The 16,323-nt window shown below is 37.6% G+C and overlaps 1 protein-coding gene across 1 annotated transcript in view; it reads left to right on the plus strand.

The window, feature by feature from the left end:
• Positions 1-3,332: 3,332 nt before the first annotated feature.
• The window catches only part of FBXL5 (F-box and leucine-rich repeat protein 5), a 31,095-nt gene continuing 18,104 nt past the window's right edge, over positions 3,333-16,323 (plus strand). Inside the window, exons 1-5 of the mRNA XM_011948835.1 lie at positions 3,333-3,550; positions 6,700-6,799; positions 7,441-7,536; positions 9,626-9,812; positions 11,937-12,119. Coding sequence (XP_011804225.1) covers positions 3,543-3,550; positions 6,700-6,799; positions 7,441-7,536; positions 9,626-9,812; positions 11,937-12,119 — 574 coding nt within the window. The 5' untranslated portion in view covers positions 3,333-3,542. The remainder of the gene's footprint in view (positions 3,551-6,699; positions 6,800-7,440; positions 7,537-9,625; positions 9,813-11,936; positions 12,120-16,323) is intronic.

A 16,323-nucleotide genomic window follows, 5' to 3' on the forward strand; every position in this document is an offset into this window, starting at 1 on the left:
ATGGTCTCGATCTCCTGACCTCGTGATCCGCCCGTCTCGGCCTCCCAAAGTGCTGGGATTACAGGCTTGAGCCACCGCGCCCGGCCCAGTTTCTTTCTAATGATATTTTATTTTAGTCTGAATACAGAATTAATAACAGAAAAGCCTACTAAGTAAGGCTTGCAGATGCCTAGGTAGTGTTTATATTCTGTGTTCTTTATATTAACTTATTAAATTATCACAGGTAGCCAGATGCAGTGGCTTGTGCCTCTAATCTCAGCAACTCAAGATGCTGAGCCAGGAGGATCACTTGAAGCCAGGACTTTAAGACCAGCTTGGGCGACATAGTGAGACCCCATCTCTAAAAAATAAAAAAGTAACTGGGTGTGGTGCACACCACACCTGTAGTTCCAGCTATTCGGGAGGCTGAGGCCAGCAGGAGGATCACTTGAGCCCAGGAGTTTGAGGTTGCAGTGACTTATCATACCACTGCACTGCAGCCTGGGCAACAGAGCAAGACCCTGTCTCAAAAAAATTCTCACAAGAACTCTGTGAGGTAATTAATATTATTAGCCCTGTTTTACAGATGAAGAAACTAAGGTACAAAGAAATGTAATGACTTGCTGGCAGAATGGATTTACACCTAGGCAATCTTGCCAGAGTCAGTGCTTTTAACTACTGTGGTAGATTAGCTGGATATAGATTCTATCTATAATTTAGAATCTCTTTATATAGTTACTATAGTTAATTTGGCTGTCAGTTTGTGGCATGAAACTAATCTTTACCTTAATGTGTTATTAGATCTAAAAGAATTTCTAATAGTCTAATGAGAATATATGCAAAATTCCCTGTATGTCTTTTAAGATATTATTTTTCTTAACTCATGTTAGGGCCTTACAGTCTTCCTTTGATATCCTCCTATTTTGTGGGAGATTGTTTTCAGGACACCCATGGATACCAAACTCCATGGATGCTCAAGTCCCTTATATAAAATAACATAGTACTTGAATGTAACTTACACGTCTTCCCGTATGCTTTAAATCATCTTTAGGTTACTTATAATACATAATACAGTGAAAATCCTATGTATATAGTTGTTATATTGTTTTTTATTGTTATTTTTACTTTTTATTTTTTTTCAATATTTTCTTTTCTCTTTTTTTTTTTTCGAGAAGGAGTCTTTCTTTGTTGCCTGGGCTGGAGTGCAGTGGCATAATCTTGGCTCACTGCAACCTCCGCCTCCTGGGTTCAAGTGATTCTCCTGTCTCAGCCTCCCGAGTAGCTGGGATTGCAGGCATACATCACTACTTCCTGCTAATTTTTGTGTTTTTAGTAGAAACAGGGTTTCACCATGTTGGTCAGGCTGGTCTCGAACTCCTGACCTCAGGAAGTCCACTCACCTCAGCCTCTGAAAGTGCTGGGATTACAGATGTGAGACACCATGCCCAGCCTTTTTCAATCCACAGTTGGTTGAACCTGTGGTTTCTGTATCCCCATGGAGGCTGACTGTGTTTACTTTTTGCCATTAAAAAAATAATATCTAGCGTTAATGGTTTCTTTTGATTTGTGTCCTGTTTCTACTAAGGCTATTTTTAAGTTTGCTTTTTTTTCCCCCAAAAAATGATATATGATAATACTTGCAGAGATTAGCCACTAATGGATTTTATTGTAATCTTGTGGGGCATTTCTTACGATTTAAAAAAAAATCTATAATATATATTTAACCAAATCTGTCTTACCTGTGTTTTTTGTGTGGCTTAAGAGCCAAGCATCACTTTTACATTTTTAAATAGTTGGAAAAAATCAAAAGAAGACTAGTATTTTGTGACATGTGAAAAACATATAATTTGGAATTTCAGTGTTTTTATGAAAATACAGCTACAGTCATTCATTTACATATTGTCTATGACTACTTTTGTGCTACGACTGCTGAGTTAAATAATTGCTACAGACCACATGGCTTGCAAAAGTTAAAACATTTGTTATCTGTCCTTTTATAGAAAAGTTGCCAATTCTTGCTCTAGATGATTTACTTATGTATTGCAGTTAACTGTTCATTGTCTTATTTGCCTTCACTGGAATGGAAACTCCATAAAGGCAAGAAATCTTTGTTTTGTTCAAGTACCAAAGAACAGTGCTTACCTCATAATAGCTACTCAGTAAATATTTGTATAGAGTAAAAAATGTATGACTTTATAAAAAATGAATATTTTATTTTCAAAATGATAATAGATAATGTTTATTGAGTGCCAACAACCATGTGAAATACAGATGTTTTATTATACCCATTTAACATCAAGGTTAAACTAACACATTAACAAAAGTAGGCTGGGCGTGGTGGCTCCTGCCTGTAATCCAGCACTTTGGGAGGCCGAGGCGGGTGGATCATGAGGTCAGGAGTTCAAGACCAGCCTGGCCAAGATGGTTAAACCCTGTTTCTACTAAAAAATACAAAAATTAGCCAGTCGCGGTGGTGGGCACCTGTAATCTCAGCTACTCGGGAGGCTGAGGCAGGATAATTGCTTGAACCCAGGAGGCAGAGTCTGCAGTGAGCCGAGAACATACCACTGCATTCAGCCTGGCCGACAGAGCAAGACTGCGTCTCAAAAAAAAAAAAGAAAAGAAAGAAAGAAAAGTAACTTACCAGGGTTACACAGTTAAATAATGGTAGAACCGGTATCCCATCCTAGAGAATCTGACTTTAGAACTGGTTCACTGTAAGTGACTCTTAAAATGCATAATCCACACTACCTTTTATAGAAGATAGTTAATTCTGTTATGTATAGTAGGAATAATTTTGTTTTAGGAGCTTGTATGTCATCTGTTTTGATGCTCTGTCATCAGACTGTCATTCCAGCTGATGACAGGCAATAAGACAGCTTAGATTATGTTCCATTTTAGGAATACTAGATACTTTAGAAAGGAAGTCTAGGAGGTATGGTGTTAGTAGCTTTTCCCCTTTCATCTACCTGTCTGTTGTATTTAACAAAATCAAGTTTCCCTCTTTAAAATTTCTGCCTGCCTGTATTTAGCATACATATAGAGTAATGAAAGTTTAGATTTAGAAGGGGTGTGGTTTAATCTCTTCTATTTAAAGAAACGATGATTTGTGCACGTATCGTTTTTCTGTATCACCAAGCCCTCCAAAATGCAAACCAACATCTTCCTGGCCTAGTGTACTTTTTATTATACTATTATAACTTGTTAATTTATGAATTTCCTTTATTTGTACTTTAACCAAGTGTAAGGGAAGTATCATGCTGTGTGCAAAAGTGAATAGGGATGTATTTGAATATTTTTATTTGTGCATATTTGCACGTATTTATTACACTTTTCTTTTTAAATTTTTATTCAGCTTTCTAAAACCAATTTTTCCAACAACAACGATTTCCGTGCTCTTCTGCAGTCTTTGTATGCTACTTTCAAGGAGTTCAAAATGCATGAGCAGATTGAAAATGAATACATTATTGGTTTGCTTCAACAACGCAGCCAGACCATTTATAATGTACATTCTGACAATAAACTCTCTGAGATGCTTAGCCTCTTTGAAAAGGGACTGAAGAATGTTAAGGTAAGTTTGCAAAAATGGATATTTAACTGTCAGAACTTGTGCCATCATCTGGTATGTCATTGGCAAAACTTGTCACTGTTTTATAGTAAATGATGTAATGTTAAAAAAAAATTATTGCTGGGCGCGGTGGCTCACGCCTGTAATCCCAGCACTTTGGGAGGCCGAGGCGTGCAGATCACGAGGTCAGGAGGTTGAGACCATCCTGGATCCTGGCTAACATGGTGAAACCCCACCTCTACTAAAAATGCAAAAAATTAGCCGGGCATGGTGGTGGCAGGTGCCTGTAGTCCCAGCTACTCGGGAGGCTGAGGCTGGAGAATGGTGTGAACCCGGGAGGCGGAGCTCGCAGTGAGCCAAGATTGCGCCACTGCACTCCAGCCTGGGCAATAGCACAAGACTCCGTCTCAAAAAAAAAAAAATTATTTTGTCACTTGTTAAAGATGGCAAGGAAGACTATTTAAAAAGAACTACTGCAGTGGGGAGTTTGCAGTAGTGGAGAGGGAGATCAGGCCCAACATTGAATACAGTAAGGACAAGTAGGGATTTATATCCAGGTGGCAAAGTGGGAAGAGTGGGTGGAAAACTACTGAGGAAACATCAAGGCCAAGGGGATTCTTGCTAGACTAACTATAAAATTCTTGCTGAAGGCAGGAGGATAATAACATATTGAAGGATGAGTAGTTTGATCAGATGTAGAGAGTGATCAGATCCTAAGACTGAGAGATTTTCACTAAACCAATTCAGCAGGATTTTTGCTAATACTGGACTAAGCAGGACAAGAACAGAGTATAAGGTCAGGCCTAAGTTGAGAAGAGGGCCCAGAGGAGCCTGATTCAGGTTTGATGAGAGTCTTCATCAGTTACCTCTTTATTACTGTTTAATAAAATTTTATAATGAATACTACTCACCAAGTCTTAAAGCTGTTTTTGTAAGTTGAAGTTTTAATTATAAAATTTTTACATTCTGTTAACATTTGCTGAATTATTAAAGGAAAGCTATCAATCCAGTTAATGGTGACGAAAGGTATAATTATTACTTAGAATGAATAAACACTTTAATTTTATAAATTGTACTTGTTTTAGAATTGAATGCCAGCCAGGTGCAGTGTGCAGTGGCTCACACCTGTAGTCCCAGCACTTTGGGAGGCCGAGGCTAGTGGATCACTTGAGGTCAGGAGTTCTAGACCAGCCTGGCCAACATAGTGAAAACCTTTCTCTCCTAAAAATATAAAAATTAGCCAGACATAGTGGCAGGCGCCTGTAATCCCAGCTGAGGCAGGAGAATTGCTTGAACCTGGGAGGTGGAGGTTTGCAGTGAGCTAAAGATGTTACTGGGTGTAGTTTAGGATAATGATGTAGAGAGACTTTCTTCTTAATTACATTTATATATTATAGGATTTTGAAATTTGATCTTAGTTTATTTCCCTTCTGGCTTGGTGAAGCATAAGCTTAAGTTACAACTCTTTTAAGCCACCATATACTCTTCACCTAGAGATTTATGTTCTGGAAAGGCTGTTCTGCACCTTAGGGAGGATGGATTAAAGATAAAAGACTAAAGGAGGAAGACCATTATTAAACATTATTCTAATAGTTTCTGGAAGAATACTCAGTAGCTACTTGGGGAGGTGTGGGAGGTTTGGTAGGGGTAGGGTACTAGATAGTAATATTAATAGAAGGGAGATTTACTTTTTTATTGAATATTCTTTTATATTCTTCAAATTTTGTATCATATTATGTATTGCCACATGAATACACCTTCAATAAGATCTGAACTAAAGTCATGACTAGTGGAAATAAAGGGGAGGGGATCAGACTTGAGAGTTATGCAGGAAATAAAGTTGATAGAATGTAGTGATTTTACTTAAAGGGAGGAGGAAAGAAAAGAAAAGAAATAAAAATGAGGATTCAGCCTGACTTTCTAGAGCATATAGAAGAGGGTCAGGAAATAAAAAGATTCATTCTTGACATACTAGGTTTGAACTGCTTGTGTATCCAGATGGGCATTTATTAATAGGAGGTAATAAAGATGGATTTCATGGTCAGAAGAGTGACCCAGTATGAAAAATCAAATTTAATAGTTATTATTAACATGTAAGTAGGAATGGAAGCCATGTGGAAATGCTTAGGGAAAATGTGTAAAGTCATAAGAGAATAAGACATTGGATTGAATATTGGGAAGCAGTTGAATAAATTAGTTCTGGAAAAAGAGACCAGAGAGGACTTAACAGAGATGAAATATTTTCATATTTTAAGTTTTCGTAGGCTGGACATGTTGGCTCATCCCTGTAATTCCAGCACTTTGGGAGGCTGAGGCGTGCAGATCACTTGAGGTCAGGAGTTCGAGACCAGCCTGGCCAACATGATGAAACCCCATCTCTACTAAAAATACCAAAAAAATTAGCTGGGAGTTGTGCACCTGTAGTCCCTGCCACTCAGGAGGCTAGATGGGAGAATAGCTTGAACCTCAGGTTGCAGCAAACTGAGATTGCGCCACCGCATTCTAGCCTGGGCGACAGAGCAAGACTTGTCCCAAAAAAAAAAGTTTTCATTATTTTGTTAATTTCCTACATTCTTTGAGCGGGCTGATACAGAAGTGGGAAAACGTAATTTTAGGTTATGAGGAAGAACTTTATAGCTCCTTAGAATTGCCCAGAATTAGAATGATTTACTTCAAGATATAGTGAGCACCTTGCCTTTAGAAGTGTTGATATTGATATATGTGACCTTACATCAAGTAATTTTTTTTTTTTGAGACAGAGTCTTGCTGTGTCACCCATGCTAAGATGCAGTGGTGCAATCTCGGCTCATGGCAACCTCCTCCTCTCAGGTTCAAGCAGTTCTCCCTGCCTAAGCCTCCTGGGTAGCTGGGATTACAGGTGCCCATCATTATACCCAGCTAATTTTTGTATTTTTTAGTAGAGATGGGTTTCGCTGCATTGGGCAGGCTGGTCTTGAACTCCTGACATCAGGTGATCCACCTGCCTCTGCCTCCCAAAGTGTTGGGATTACAGGTGTGACCCACCGTGCCCAGCAGTATAATGTTAACAGGTACAGTTGACCGTTGAACAACATGGGGATTAGGGTTGCCAACACCCTGTGCTGTTAAAAATCCATGTATAACTTTTGAATCTCTCAAAACTTGACTTATAGCCTGCTACTGTTGACTGGAAGCCTTACCAATAACATAAAACGATTAACAATTATTTCATATATCATATGTAATATATATATACTGGATTCTTACAATAAGGTAAGCTAGAGAAAAGAAAATGTTACTAAGAACATCATATGAAAGAAAAAAATATATTCACTATTTATTAAGTGGAAGTGGATCATCATAAATGTCTTTATCCTCATTGTCCTCACATTGAGTAGGCTGAGGAGGAAGAAGAGGTGGGGTTGGTCTTGCTGTTGCAGGGGTGGGAGAGGCAGAAGAAAATTGGTATTTAAGTGAACCCACACAGTTCAAACCTGTGTTGTTCAAGGGTCAACTATATTCTGAATTTTTTAGTGGAGGAGACACTAGATGACCATAAAGGGATTCTGTAATGATACAGTTCATTAGGCTTGGAGATACATAAAGACAACTGACATTTAGAAATTATATAAATATATAATTAGAAATCAGATCAATAGAAGTTGTGGGCAGATACTTGCTATTTTTAGACTTTTTATGATATTTTAAAAATATGGGGTTACATACATTACTAAAGTAATCCAAAGCTTACTGTTTTACGGACATCTTTTATGCTAAAAGTACAGAAACCACTTTGCAATTTCTCTATTTTTTTTTCCGGAGGTTTTATGTCACATTTTAAACTGCCTTCCTGGGACCAAACATAATTAATGAAGCAAAACTTTTATAAAAGTGTATTTTTTTTTGGTTTCCAGAATGAATATGAACAGTTAAATTATGCAAAACAACTGAAAGAGAGATTGGAGGCTTTTACAAGAGATTTTCTTCCTCACATGAAAGAGGAAGAGGAGGTAAGCATACTTTTTCCCTCTAGTGATTTAGATTTATAACATTCTTAAAATACTATTTTGCTTTAGAGGATCTTCAAAATAATGCATAGGAAGATGTGTCTGGTTGATGGAGAGAAGAACCCAGTTCTTTTTGGGAATTGAAGAAAACCCAAGGGAAAAAAAAAACATTTGTTTTCTCAGAAAGGTTGTTGCTTTTCATTGAATAGATGATTTAATTAATTTACTCAGGAAATAATTTTCTTTTTTGTAAATGGCTCTGTCTTAAATGTTAATAACTTATGCTACCCTAATGTCTTTTCGGAATCTTTAGAGGATTCTTTAAACTTCTAAATTTTTTTTTACATTTTCATGCTGTGTTTAAAGATTTTTTTAAGTTTTTTTTTTCCAGCAGTGTACTTTAGTGTTTAAATGGTGGTTTTAAATTTATTAGCCTTGGCTGGACATGGTGGTTCACATCTATAATCCCAGCACTTTGGGAAGCTGAGGCGGGAGGGAGGATTGCTTGAGCTCATGAGTTCAAGACCAGCCTGGGAAAAATAGCGAGACCTCATCTCTGCTAAAAATTAAAAAAATCAGCTGGGCATGGTGGCATGTGCCTGTCTTCCCAGCTACTTGGGAGCTTGAGGTGAGAGGATTGCTTGAGCCCAAGAGGTTGAGACTGCAATGAGCCGTGATTGCGCCATGGTACTTCAGCCTGGGTGATAGAGCAAGACCATGTCTCCAAACAAACAAAGACATTTATTAGTCTTAAGCCTACTCTACATGTATTAAGGTATCATTGAATGAATGGGCAAAACGTTTTCCCTTTTTCTTCTGTCTCTAATTTGGGATGAATATCAGAGTTAGAAATAGATAAATGATTTTATGAGGAACTGAATACCTGTTCAACTGTAAATCAGTTATTGTAGAGATTCTCAACTATAGCTTCACCTTATAATGAAATTGATGTTTAAACAAACAAACAAAAGAAACCCCAACAGTATTTTAAGCCCTTTCCAGACAAATTACATCAGACTTAGATCAGAGGACATGCATTGACTTGGGTATTTTTTCAGGGCCCCCCAACTCATTGTAATATACAGCCAGTGTTGAAACCACTGAATTTTAGTAGACTGACCAGTGTTTTTTAACTGTATGATCGCCATCACAATTATCTGTGGAAGTGAAAACAAAACAAAAAAAGCCTTGTTTCCAACCTCTAAAGATTCTAATTCTGTAAATTGGAGGCTGGGACTAAGCATCTGTTTAGCAGAAGAAATCTCCATGGATAATTCTTACAGGAACCACTGTTGTAAAATAATGATTTGAGGGAACATATCTAAAATCCAGAAACAGTATTGAAAAGTTAAGTGTTTCAGTAGAGTTCTGACTTTTATGGTTCCAATACACTGGGAGCCATTCTCATGTGAGGCAGAGGCCCAGTTTGGGTGGAGTTCAGTTACTCTAGTACCAGAAGGCAGTTAACTGATCTAAACATCTAACAGAATGATTAAGAGTGTTTGACAGATTCTATAAAGGGAAAGCCTTCTGGTCCTCATGCTTTAAAATTGTTTTGGGATTGATTTATTAACTGGAGAAACCATAACAAGAGGGATTTATTTTATTTATTTATTTTCTTTGAGATGGAGTTTTGCTCTTGTTGCCCAGGCTGGAGTGCAATGGCACGATATCAGCTCGCCACAACCTCTGCCTCCCGGATTCAAGTGATTGTCCTGCCTCAGCCTCTCCAGTAGCTGGGATTATAGGCATGCGCCACCACGCCCGGCTAATTTTGTATTTTTAGTAGAGACAGGGTTTCTCTATGTTGGTCAGGTTGGTCTCGAACTCCTGACCTCAGGGGACCTACCCGCCTTGGCTTCCCAAAGTGCTGGGATTACAGGCGTGAGCCATCGTGCCTGGCCAGGATCTTCTTGATGTACTTTTCTCTGCAGTTTTTAGATAAACTAACTCAGTGGTAACAACTAAAATTTTTATCTTTTTGAGATACATGATCATAATATGACATTCGAGCCGTTAATAATTTAAAAGGGTGTAGAGTGAAACAACACGAATTAAGCATCTTTCCTCATGAATATTTTGTTTAATTTAGGTTTTTCAGCCCATGTTAATGGAATATTTTACCTATGAAGAGCTTAAGGATATTAAAAAGAAAGTGATTGCACAACACTGCTCTCAGAAGGATACTGCAGAACTCCTTAGAGGTCTTAGCCTATGGAATCATGCTGAAGAGCGACAGAAATATTTTAAATATTCCGTGGATGAAAAGTCAGATAAAGGTGAGATTCATATATATAGATAAAGAACAATTTATTAGTTATAAGGTCATTGACATCTTACTGATATGAATTGTAGATTTTGGTTGAGGAATAATTTAAGTTAGGCCTGTACTGTGGTCAGTTAAAGGCGTTATTTTCATGTATCAATTTAATTGAAGACGATGGTTCTCATTTTAGAATTCAGTGTTGTGTATGGTAATTTAACATATACTTGGGACATATTCAGTGTAGTGTTTCTTGAATGAATTTATATATGAGTGAATCAAAATTATTGAAAACTACCAGTACAGAGCACTGGCCTGCTCAAAACTGATCAGTCAAAATTGTTGAAAACTACCATTACACAGAGCACTTTTGTGGTTATCATCCTGCTTCCTGAGCTTTATTGACCATAGTGGCTGCTTTTCTCTTTCCTTGTGTTTTTTTCATTCGTTTTCAAAATCAGTTATATTTATTATTTATTTTCATCCTTTCCTGTGTATCATTTTTTCAGCTTGTATCCAGTAATATTCAGAGGAACAAGTACTAGAGGCAGAGTTTTTCTGTATTGTTACTCTGAGAATACAAATGAGAAATGCAAATAAAACATGCTGCCTTTTTAAAAAAATGAACTACTTCCTCAGTAATTATTTATGTTCACTTCTTCAAGATTGGTGGCAGCAATGGGATTTCTGTTAAAATAGCTTGGAGTTTTTTGAAATTGGTCCTTTTATTTTTATTTAACAAAGTAGGTGAAATGCATGTTGAAACAAATAATTTTACAAGTTAAGCTATAATTAATCCTATAAAGCTTGTATGCCTTACTCTGAAATATAGCTTGTGCTTTAGTTACCAAGCTAAGACTTGTTGTGTCTGGTTTAATTGTAATTATAACATGGGATTTAAAAGCATCACACTACGTTTTATTTTCCCACTCCTTCAAAGCAAATTGTAGCTGTATTATGTTTAAAATATTTGACCTTTTAAAAGTGGTAGTTTAAAGAATGTGATCATAGCATTTCTATATTTCAGTTGCTTTGTGAAACAAATCAGATATATAAAGTACTCAAATTCTTCATATGACTTTAATGATGAATCTGTTATATTTTTTATTGTAACACCTCATTTTCTTTCTTTCTTTCTTTTTTTTTTTTGAGACGGAGTCTCGCTCTGTCGCCCAGGCTGGAGTGCAGTGGCCGGATCTCGGCTCACTGCAAGCTCCGCCTCCCGGGTTTACGCCATTCTGCCTCAGCCTCCCGAATAGCTGGGACTACAGGCACCCGCCACCTTGCCTGGCTAGTTTTTTGTATTTTTTAGTAGAGACGGGGTTTCACTGTGTTAGCCAGGATGGTCTCGATCTCCTGACCTCGTGATCCGCCCGTCTCAGCCTCCCAAAGTGCTAGAATTACAGGCTTGAGCCACCGCGCCCGGCCGACACCTCATTTTCATTTTTATTTTGGAAATTATTACTGAAATAATAGGTTTATACATCCATAAGTACTTCCTGCAATAGTTGCTGACAAAAGATTTCTTATCAACGTGAAACAACATCAGAAATATTTGCATTTTGTCGTGTCACCTGCGACATAAATAATTGAAGTAGTTTAAAGCACCTCTAGGTTAAGGCAGTCAGATTTCGCAGACCTCTTGTATGAAATGTGAAAATCAAAGAGGGAATACAAGAAAGATTATTGACAGGAGTCATAATGCATAAATGGAAAAGGTCATGAGATTTGTGTGTGTCATTAAGAATGCCTTGGAGATCTCATAATCTGGCTGACTCTATACTTGTTGATTTAAAGCTATATAACCTGTTTGGTTCCTTTTTCAAGTGATGCTACTTAATGCTACAAAGTAGTATTGTTTTTTCTGTGATGCCTTTGTAAGAGGAAGTTAATTCTGTGTTCATTATTGTAGCTCCCACTGATGAAGTATGATTTGGGCCATGATAGTTTAACCCTGCTGGTTCTTAACAAGTTTAACATCCCCATGTTACCTCTAATACATGTTATTTCATTTTCACATCTTGCAAGCAGGAAGGAGTTGACTTCAGGCACTGGATTTTGTTTATAGAAATGTGATTGTAATTTCTTATTGCATTTGCTCTTTAGCCTTTACTGGTAAAGTTTTTCTTTTTTATTTCAGAAGCTGAAGTGTCAGAACACTCCACAGGTATAACCCATCTTCCTCCTGAGGTAATGCTGTCAATTTTCAGCTATCTTAATCCTCAAGAGTTATGTCGATGCAGTCAAGTAAGCATGAAATGGTCTCAACTGACAAAAGCTGGATCGCTTTGGAAACATCTGTACCCTGTTCATTGGGCCAGAGGTAGGTAAATGGGTTTTAAAAATATTTTCATGTATTTTTGTAGATGAATATTTATTTACATTAATCAGCATTGCCAGGGAGGGAAACTCTGAGAGATTCATCAAAAAGTAGATTTTATAGTTAGATGATGTGTTTTTGGTATATATATTTTTGGGAAACTAGCAATGCTGAAATTCATGGGTAATTATAATGGTGTCTGTAATTAAAAAAATTAGGAAAATATATTTGTGGCAGGGGATGCAAAAAGATTGACAAAATGATAATTATTGAAGATAGGTGATAGATACATGGGGATTCATTATGCTAGTTCTTTCTGCTTTTGACTGTTTTTCAGAATTAAAAGTTAAAAATTAGTATGCTTTCAAAACTGCTTTAAATAATTATGTTTAATAATAATTATATGAATATTTTAAAAATACAGAATAAATTCTATAAAATTTAAGGGTGATATACCATTATGGCTCCATTTTGGTGATGGCTCAAAATAATTGTGAATCTGTTTCTGTCTTTGACCTATCTTTATTTGATTGGTAATGCCACATTCTCTGAATCACAGTTTCATATAATATCATTATAGTAAATTACTTTCACATGTGAACAGTTAAAGAAAATTTTCTTTTCATCAACATATAATGCAGTTATGGGTTAAATACAACTAATATAGCATACATTTTTTCTGTCACTGAATTAAAAATTTCTGCTAGGTGAGTTTTTTTTTTTTTTTTTTTTTGAGGCAGAGTTTCGCTTGTGTTGCCCAGGCAAGAGTGCAATGGCGCGATCTTGGGTCACTGCAACCTCTGACTCCCAGGTTCAAGCGATTCTCCTGCCTCAGCCTTCCAAGTAGCTGGGATTATAGGCATGTACCACCACACCTGGCTAATTTTGTATTTTTAGTAGAGATGGAGTTTCACCATGTTGATCAGGCTAGTCTCAAACTCCTGACCTCAAGTGATCTACCTGCGTCGGCCTCCCAAAGTGCTGTAATTGCAGACATGAGCCACCGTACCCAGCCCAGGGGAATATTAGCTTCCAAATTCACATAACTTTTAAAAATTGTTTTCTGTTTATGACTTTATGTCTGATTTAAATTGTGAGTCTGATTTAAAAGCAATTTTATTCATTACAATAACATATAGCACTTTTTTTTTTTTTTGAGACGGAGTTTTACTCTTGCTTGGTGGAACTCAGTGGCACGATCTCGGGATCACTGCAACCTCCACCTCCCAGGTTCAAGCGATTCTCCTGCCTCAGCCTCCCGAGAGCTGCGATTACAGGCGCCCGCCACCATGACCGGCAAATTTTTTTGTATTTTTACTAGAGACGGGGTTTCACCATGTTGGTCAGGCTGGTCTTGAACTCCTGACCTCAGGTGATCCACTCTCCCAAAGTGATGGGATTATAGGCTTGAGCCACTGTGCCCAGCCACGTATAGCACTTTTAAAATAAGCTGTCAGATTTTTTTTTGAATGAAGCTATTTGGAATATTAGGTAGACTTATATCATCTAAATAATTAGAGTTGTTATGTGGGATAATTTTTTCTGTTGTAAGATAATGAAATATTTAGTAAAACGTCAAGGCAAACATGGATGCAGAAAATATTTTCTCTGGCTATTTTTAATTCTTAAGAATTATTAAGAATTATGTCATGATTTGATATGAATGTCAAATGTGATAATGCTGTGCTAACTTTCATGAATTCACCTAAATCTCAAATATACTGCTTTTTTCTGTTTTTAATATGTTTAAACAAAAACTTCCAATAAGCCTGGGCTCTACTAAAAAAATCAAAAAAATGCCTGGGCACGGTGGCTCACACCTGTAATCCCAGCACTTTGGGAGATTGAGGTGGGCGGATCACCTGAGGTCAGGAGTTGGAGACCAGCCTGGCCAACATGGTGCAACCCTGTCTCTCCTAAAAATACAAAAATTAGCCAGGCGTGGTAGCAGGCACCTGTAATCCCAGCAACTCAGGAGGCTGAGGCAGGGAGAATTGCTTGAACCTGGGAGGCAGAGGTTGCGGTGAGCTGAGATGTGCCATTGCACTCCAGCCTGGGCAACAGAGTGAGACTCCGTCTCAAAAAAAAAATTAACAAAAATAAAAAAAATTAGCCAGACATGGTGGTACAATGCCTGTAATCCCAGTTACTTGAGAGGCTGAGGTGGGAGGGAGGATCATTTGAGCATGGGAAGTCAAGGCTGCAGTGAACCATGATCACGCAATCTGGGTGACAGAGGGAAGACTCTGTCTAAAAAAAAAAAAAAAAGAACCAGTAGAAATCGGATTTTATTTATTTCTAGTATGTGCTTTGAGTGGTTCTCAATCAAATTGATTTTTCCCCCTTCCAGGGAATATTTAAAATATGTGGAAGCATTTTTGTTTGCCCCATCTTTGGGTATCATACTAGCATCTACTGGGTAGAGGCCAGGGTTGTTGCTAAGCACCCTGTAATCCACAGGACAGCTCCCAAAAACAATTACCCAGCCCAAAATGTCAGTAGTGTCAAGGTTGAGAAACTTTAATTTAGATATAAAGAGTTCAGTAAATTGGCTGGGCACGGTGGCTCATGCCTGTAATCTCCTAGCACTTTGGCAGGCCAAGGCAGGCAGATTGCCTGAGCTCTCAGGAGTTCGAGACCAACCTGGGCAACAAGGTGAAACCCAGTGTCTACTAAAATACACACACAAAAAAAAAAACCAGGCGTGGAGGTATATTCCTGTTATCCCAGCTACTTGGGAGGCTGAGGCACAAGAATCACTTGAGTCCAGGAGGCAGAGGTTGCAGTGAGCCGAGACTGTGCCATTGCACTCCAGCCTGGGCAACAGAGTGAGACTCTGTCTCCAAAAAATGAGTTCAGTAAATTGATTCTGCATAATCTGTCATTTCATGATCATATAATTTAGTTGTGGTACATTCTCCAGGATCTATAAATTTATAGTTTAGCTTTACATTAATCTTTCCCTTTGCTTCTGTTCCCATCTACTTCTGACTACTGGTTGACTACAGAGTAGACAGTCCTGCTTCCTTTTATTTATTAGCTGTTATCATAATGAGGCTATTGTAGGAACCAGTGTGAAACAAGAGCAGGGGAGAGTGTTTGCTCATTGTGATTTCTAAAATTTTATGCAAGACTTGATAATCATTAAGCTTATTTCTATAAAAGATAAAATTGAAAAACTTTCTGTATAGAGAGTAGGATACATAGCAAGTACATAGCAGACTCTATACATTTTTGTAGTTTTTGTTCTGTTTCCATAGTTCGAAAGAGAAGGATTTACTTTGGGAAAATATGAACTATTGGTTAATTGATTATTATTGTTAATTGAAGCCACCTGTCATAGTTCTTTTCGGTATGTCTGAAATGGAATCCTTTGCTTATTTCAGTGTAACTTTTTTTTAACCATAATTAAATATTTCTAAAAAATTGCCCATTGCCTGGGCAAAAATTGGAAGCATTCCCTTTGAAAACCGGCACAAGACAAGGAAGCCCTCTCTCACCACTCCTATTCAACTTAGTGTTGGAAGTTCTGGCCAAGGCAATCAGGCAAGAGAAAGAAATAAAGGGTATTCAATTAGGAAAAGAGGAAGTCAGATTGTCTCTGTTTGTAGGTGACATGATTGTTTATTTAGAAAACCCCATCGTCTCAGCCCAAAATCTCCTTAAACAGATAAGCAACTTCAGCAAAATCTCAGGATACAAAATCAGTGTGCAGAAATCACAAGCATTCCTGTATACCAATAACGGACAAACAGAGAACCAAATCATGAGTGAACTCTCATTCACAATTGCTACACAGAGAATAAAATACCTAGGAATAAAACTTAAAAGGGGATGTGAAGGACCTCTTCAAGGAGAACTACAAACCACTGCTCAACAAAATAAAAGAGGACACAAACAAATGGAAGAACATTCCATGCCCATGGATGGGAAGAATCAATATTGTGAAAATGGCCATACTGCCCAAGGTAATTTATAGATTCAGTGCCGTTGCCATCAAGCTACCAATGGCTTTCTTCACAGAATTGGAAAAAACTACGTTAAAGTTCATGTGGAACCAAAAAAGAGCCTGCATTGCCAAGACAATCCTAAGCAAAAAGAACAAAGCTGGAGACATCATGCTACCTGACTTCAAACTATACTACAATGCCACAATAACCAAAATAGCATGGTACTGGTAGCAAAACAGAGATATAGACCAATGGAA

The sequence above is a fragment of the Colobus angolensis genome, unplaced genomic scaffold (genome assembly GCF_000951035.1).
Source record: "Colobus angolensis palliatus isolate OR3802 unplaced genomic scaffold, Cang.pa_1.0 Scaffold284, whole genome shotgun sequence".
Lineage (NCBI taxonomy): Eukaryota > Metazoa > Chordata > Mammalia > Primates > Cercopithecidae > Colobus > Colobus angolensis.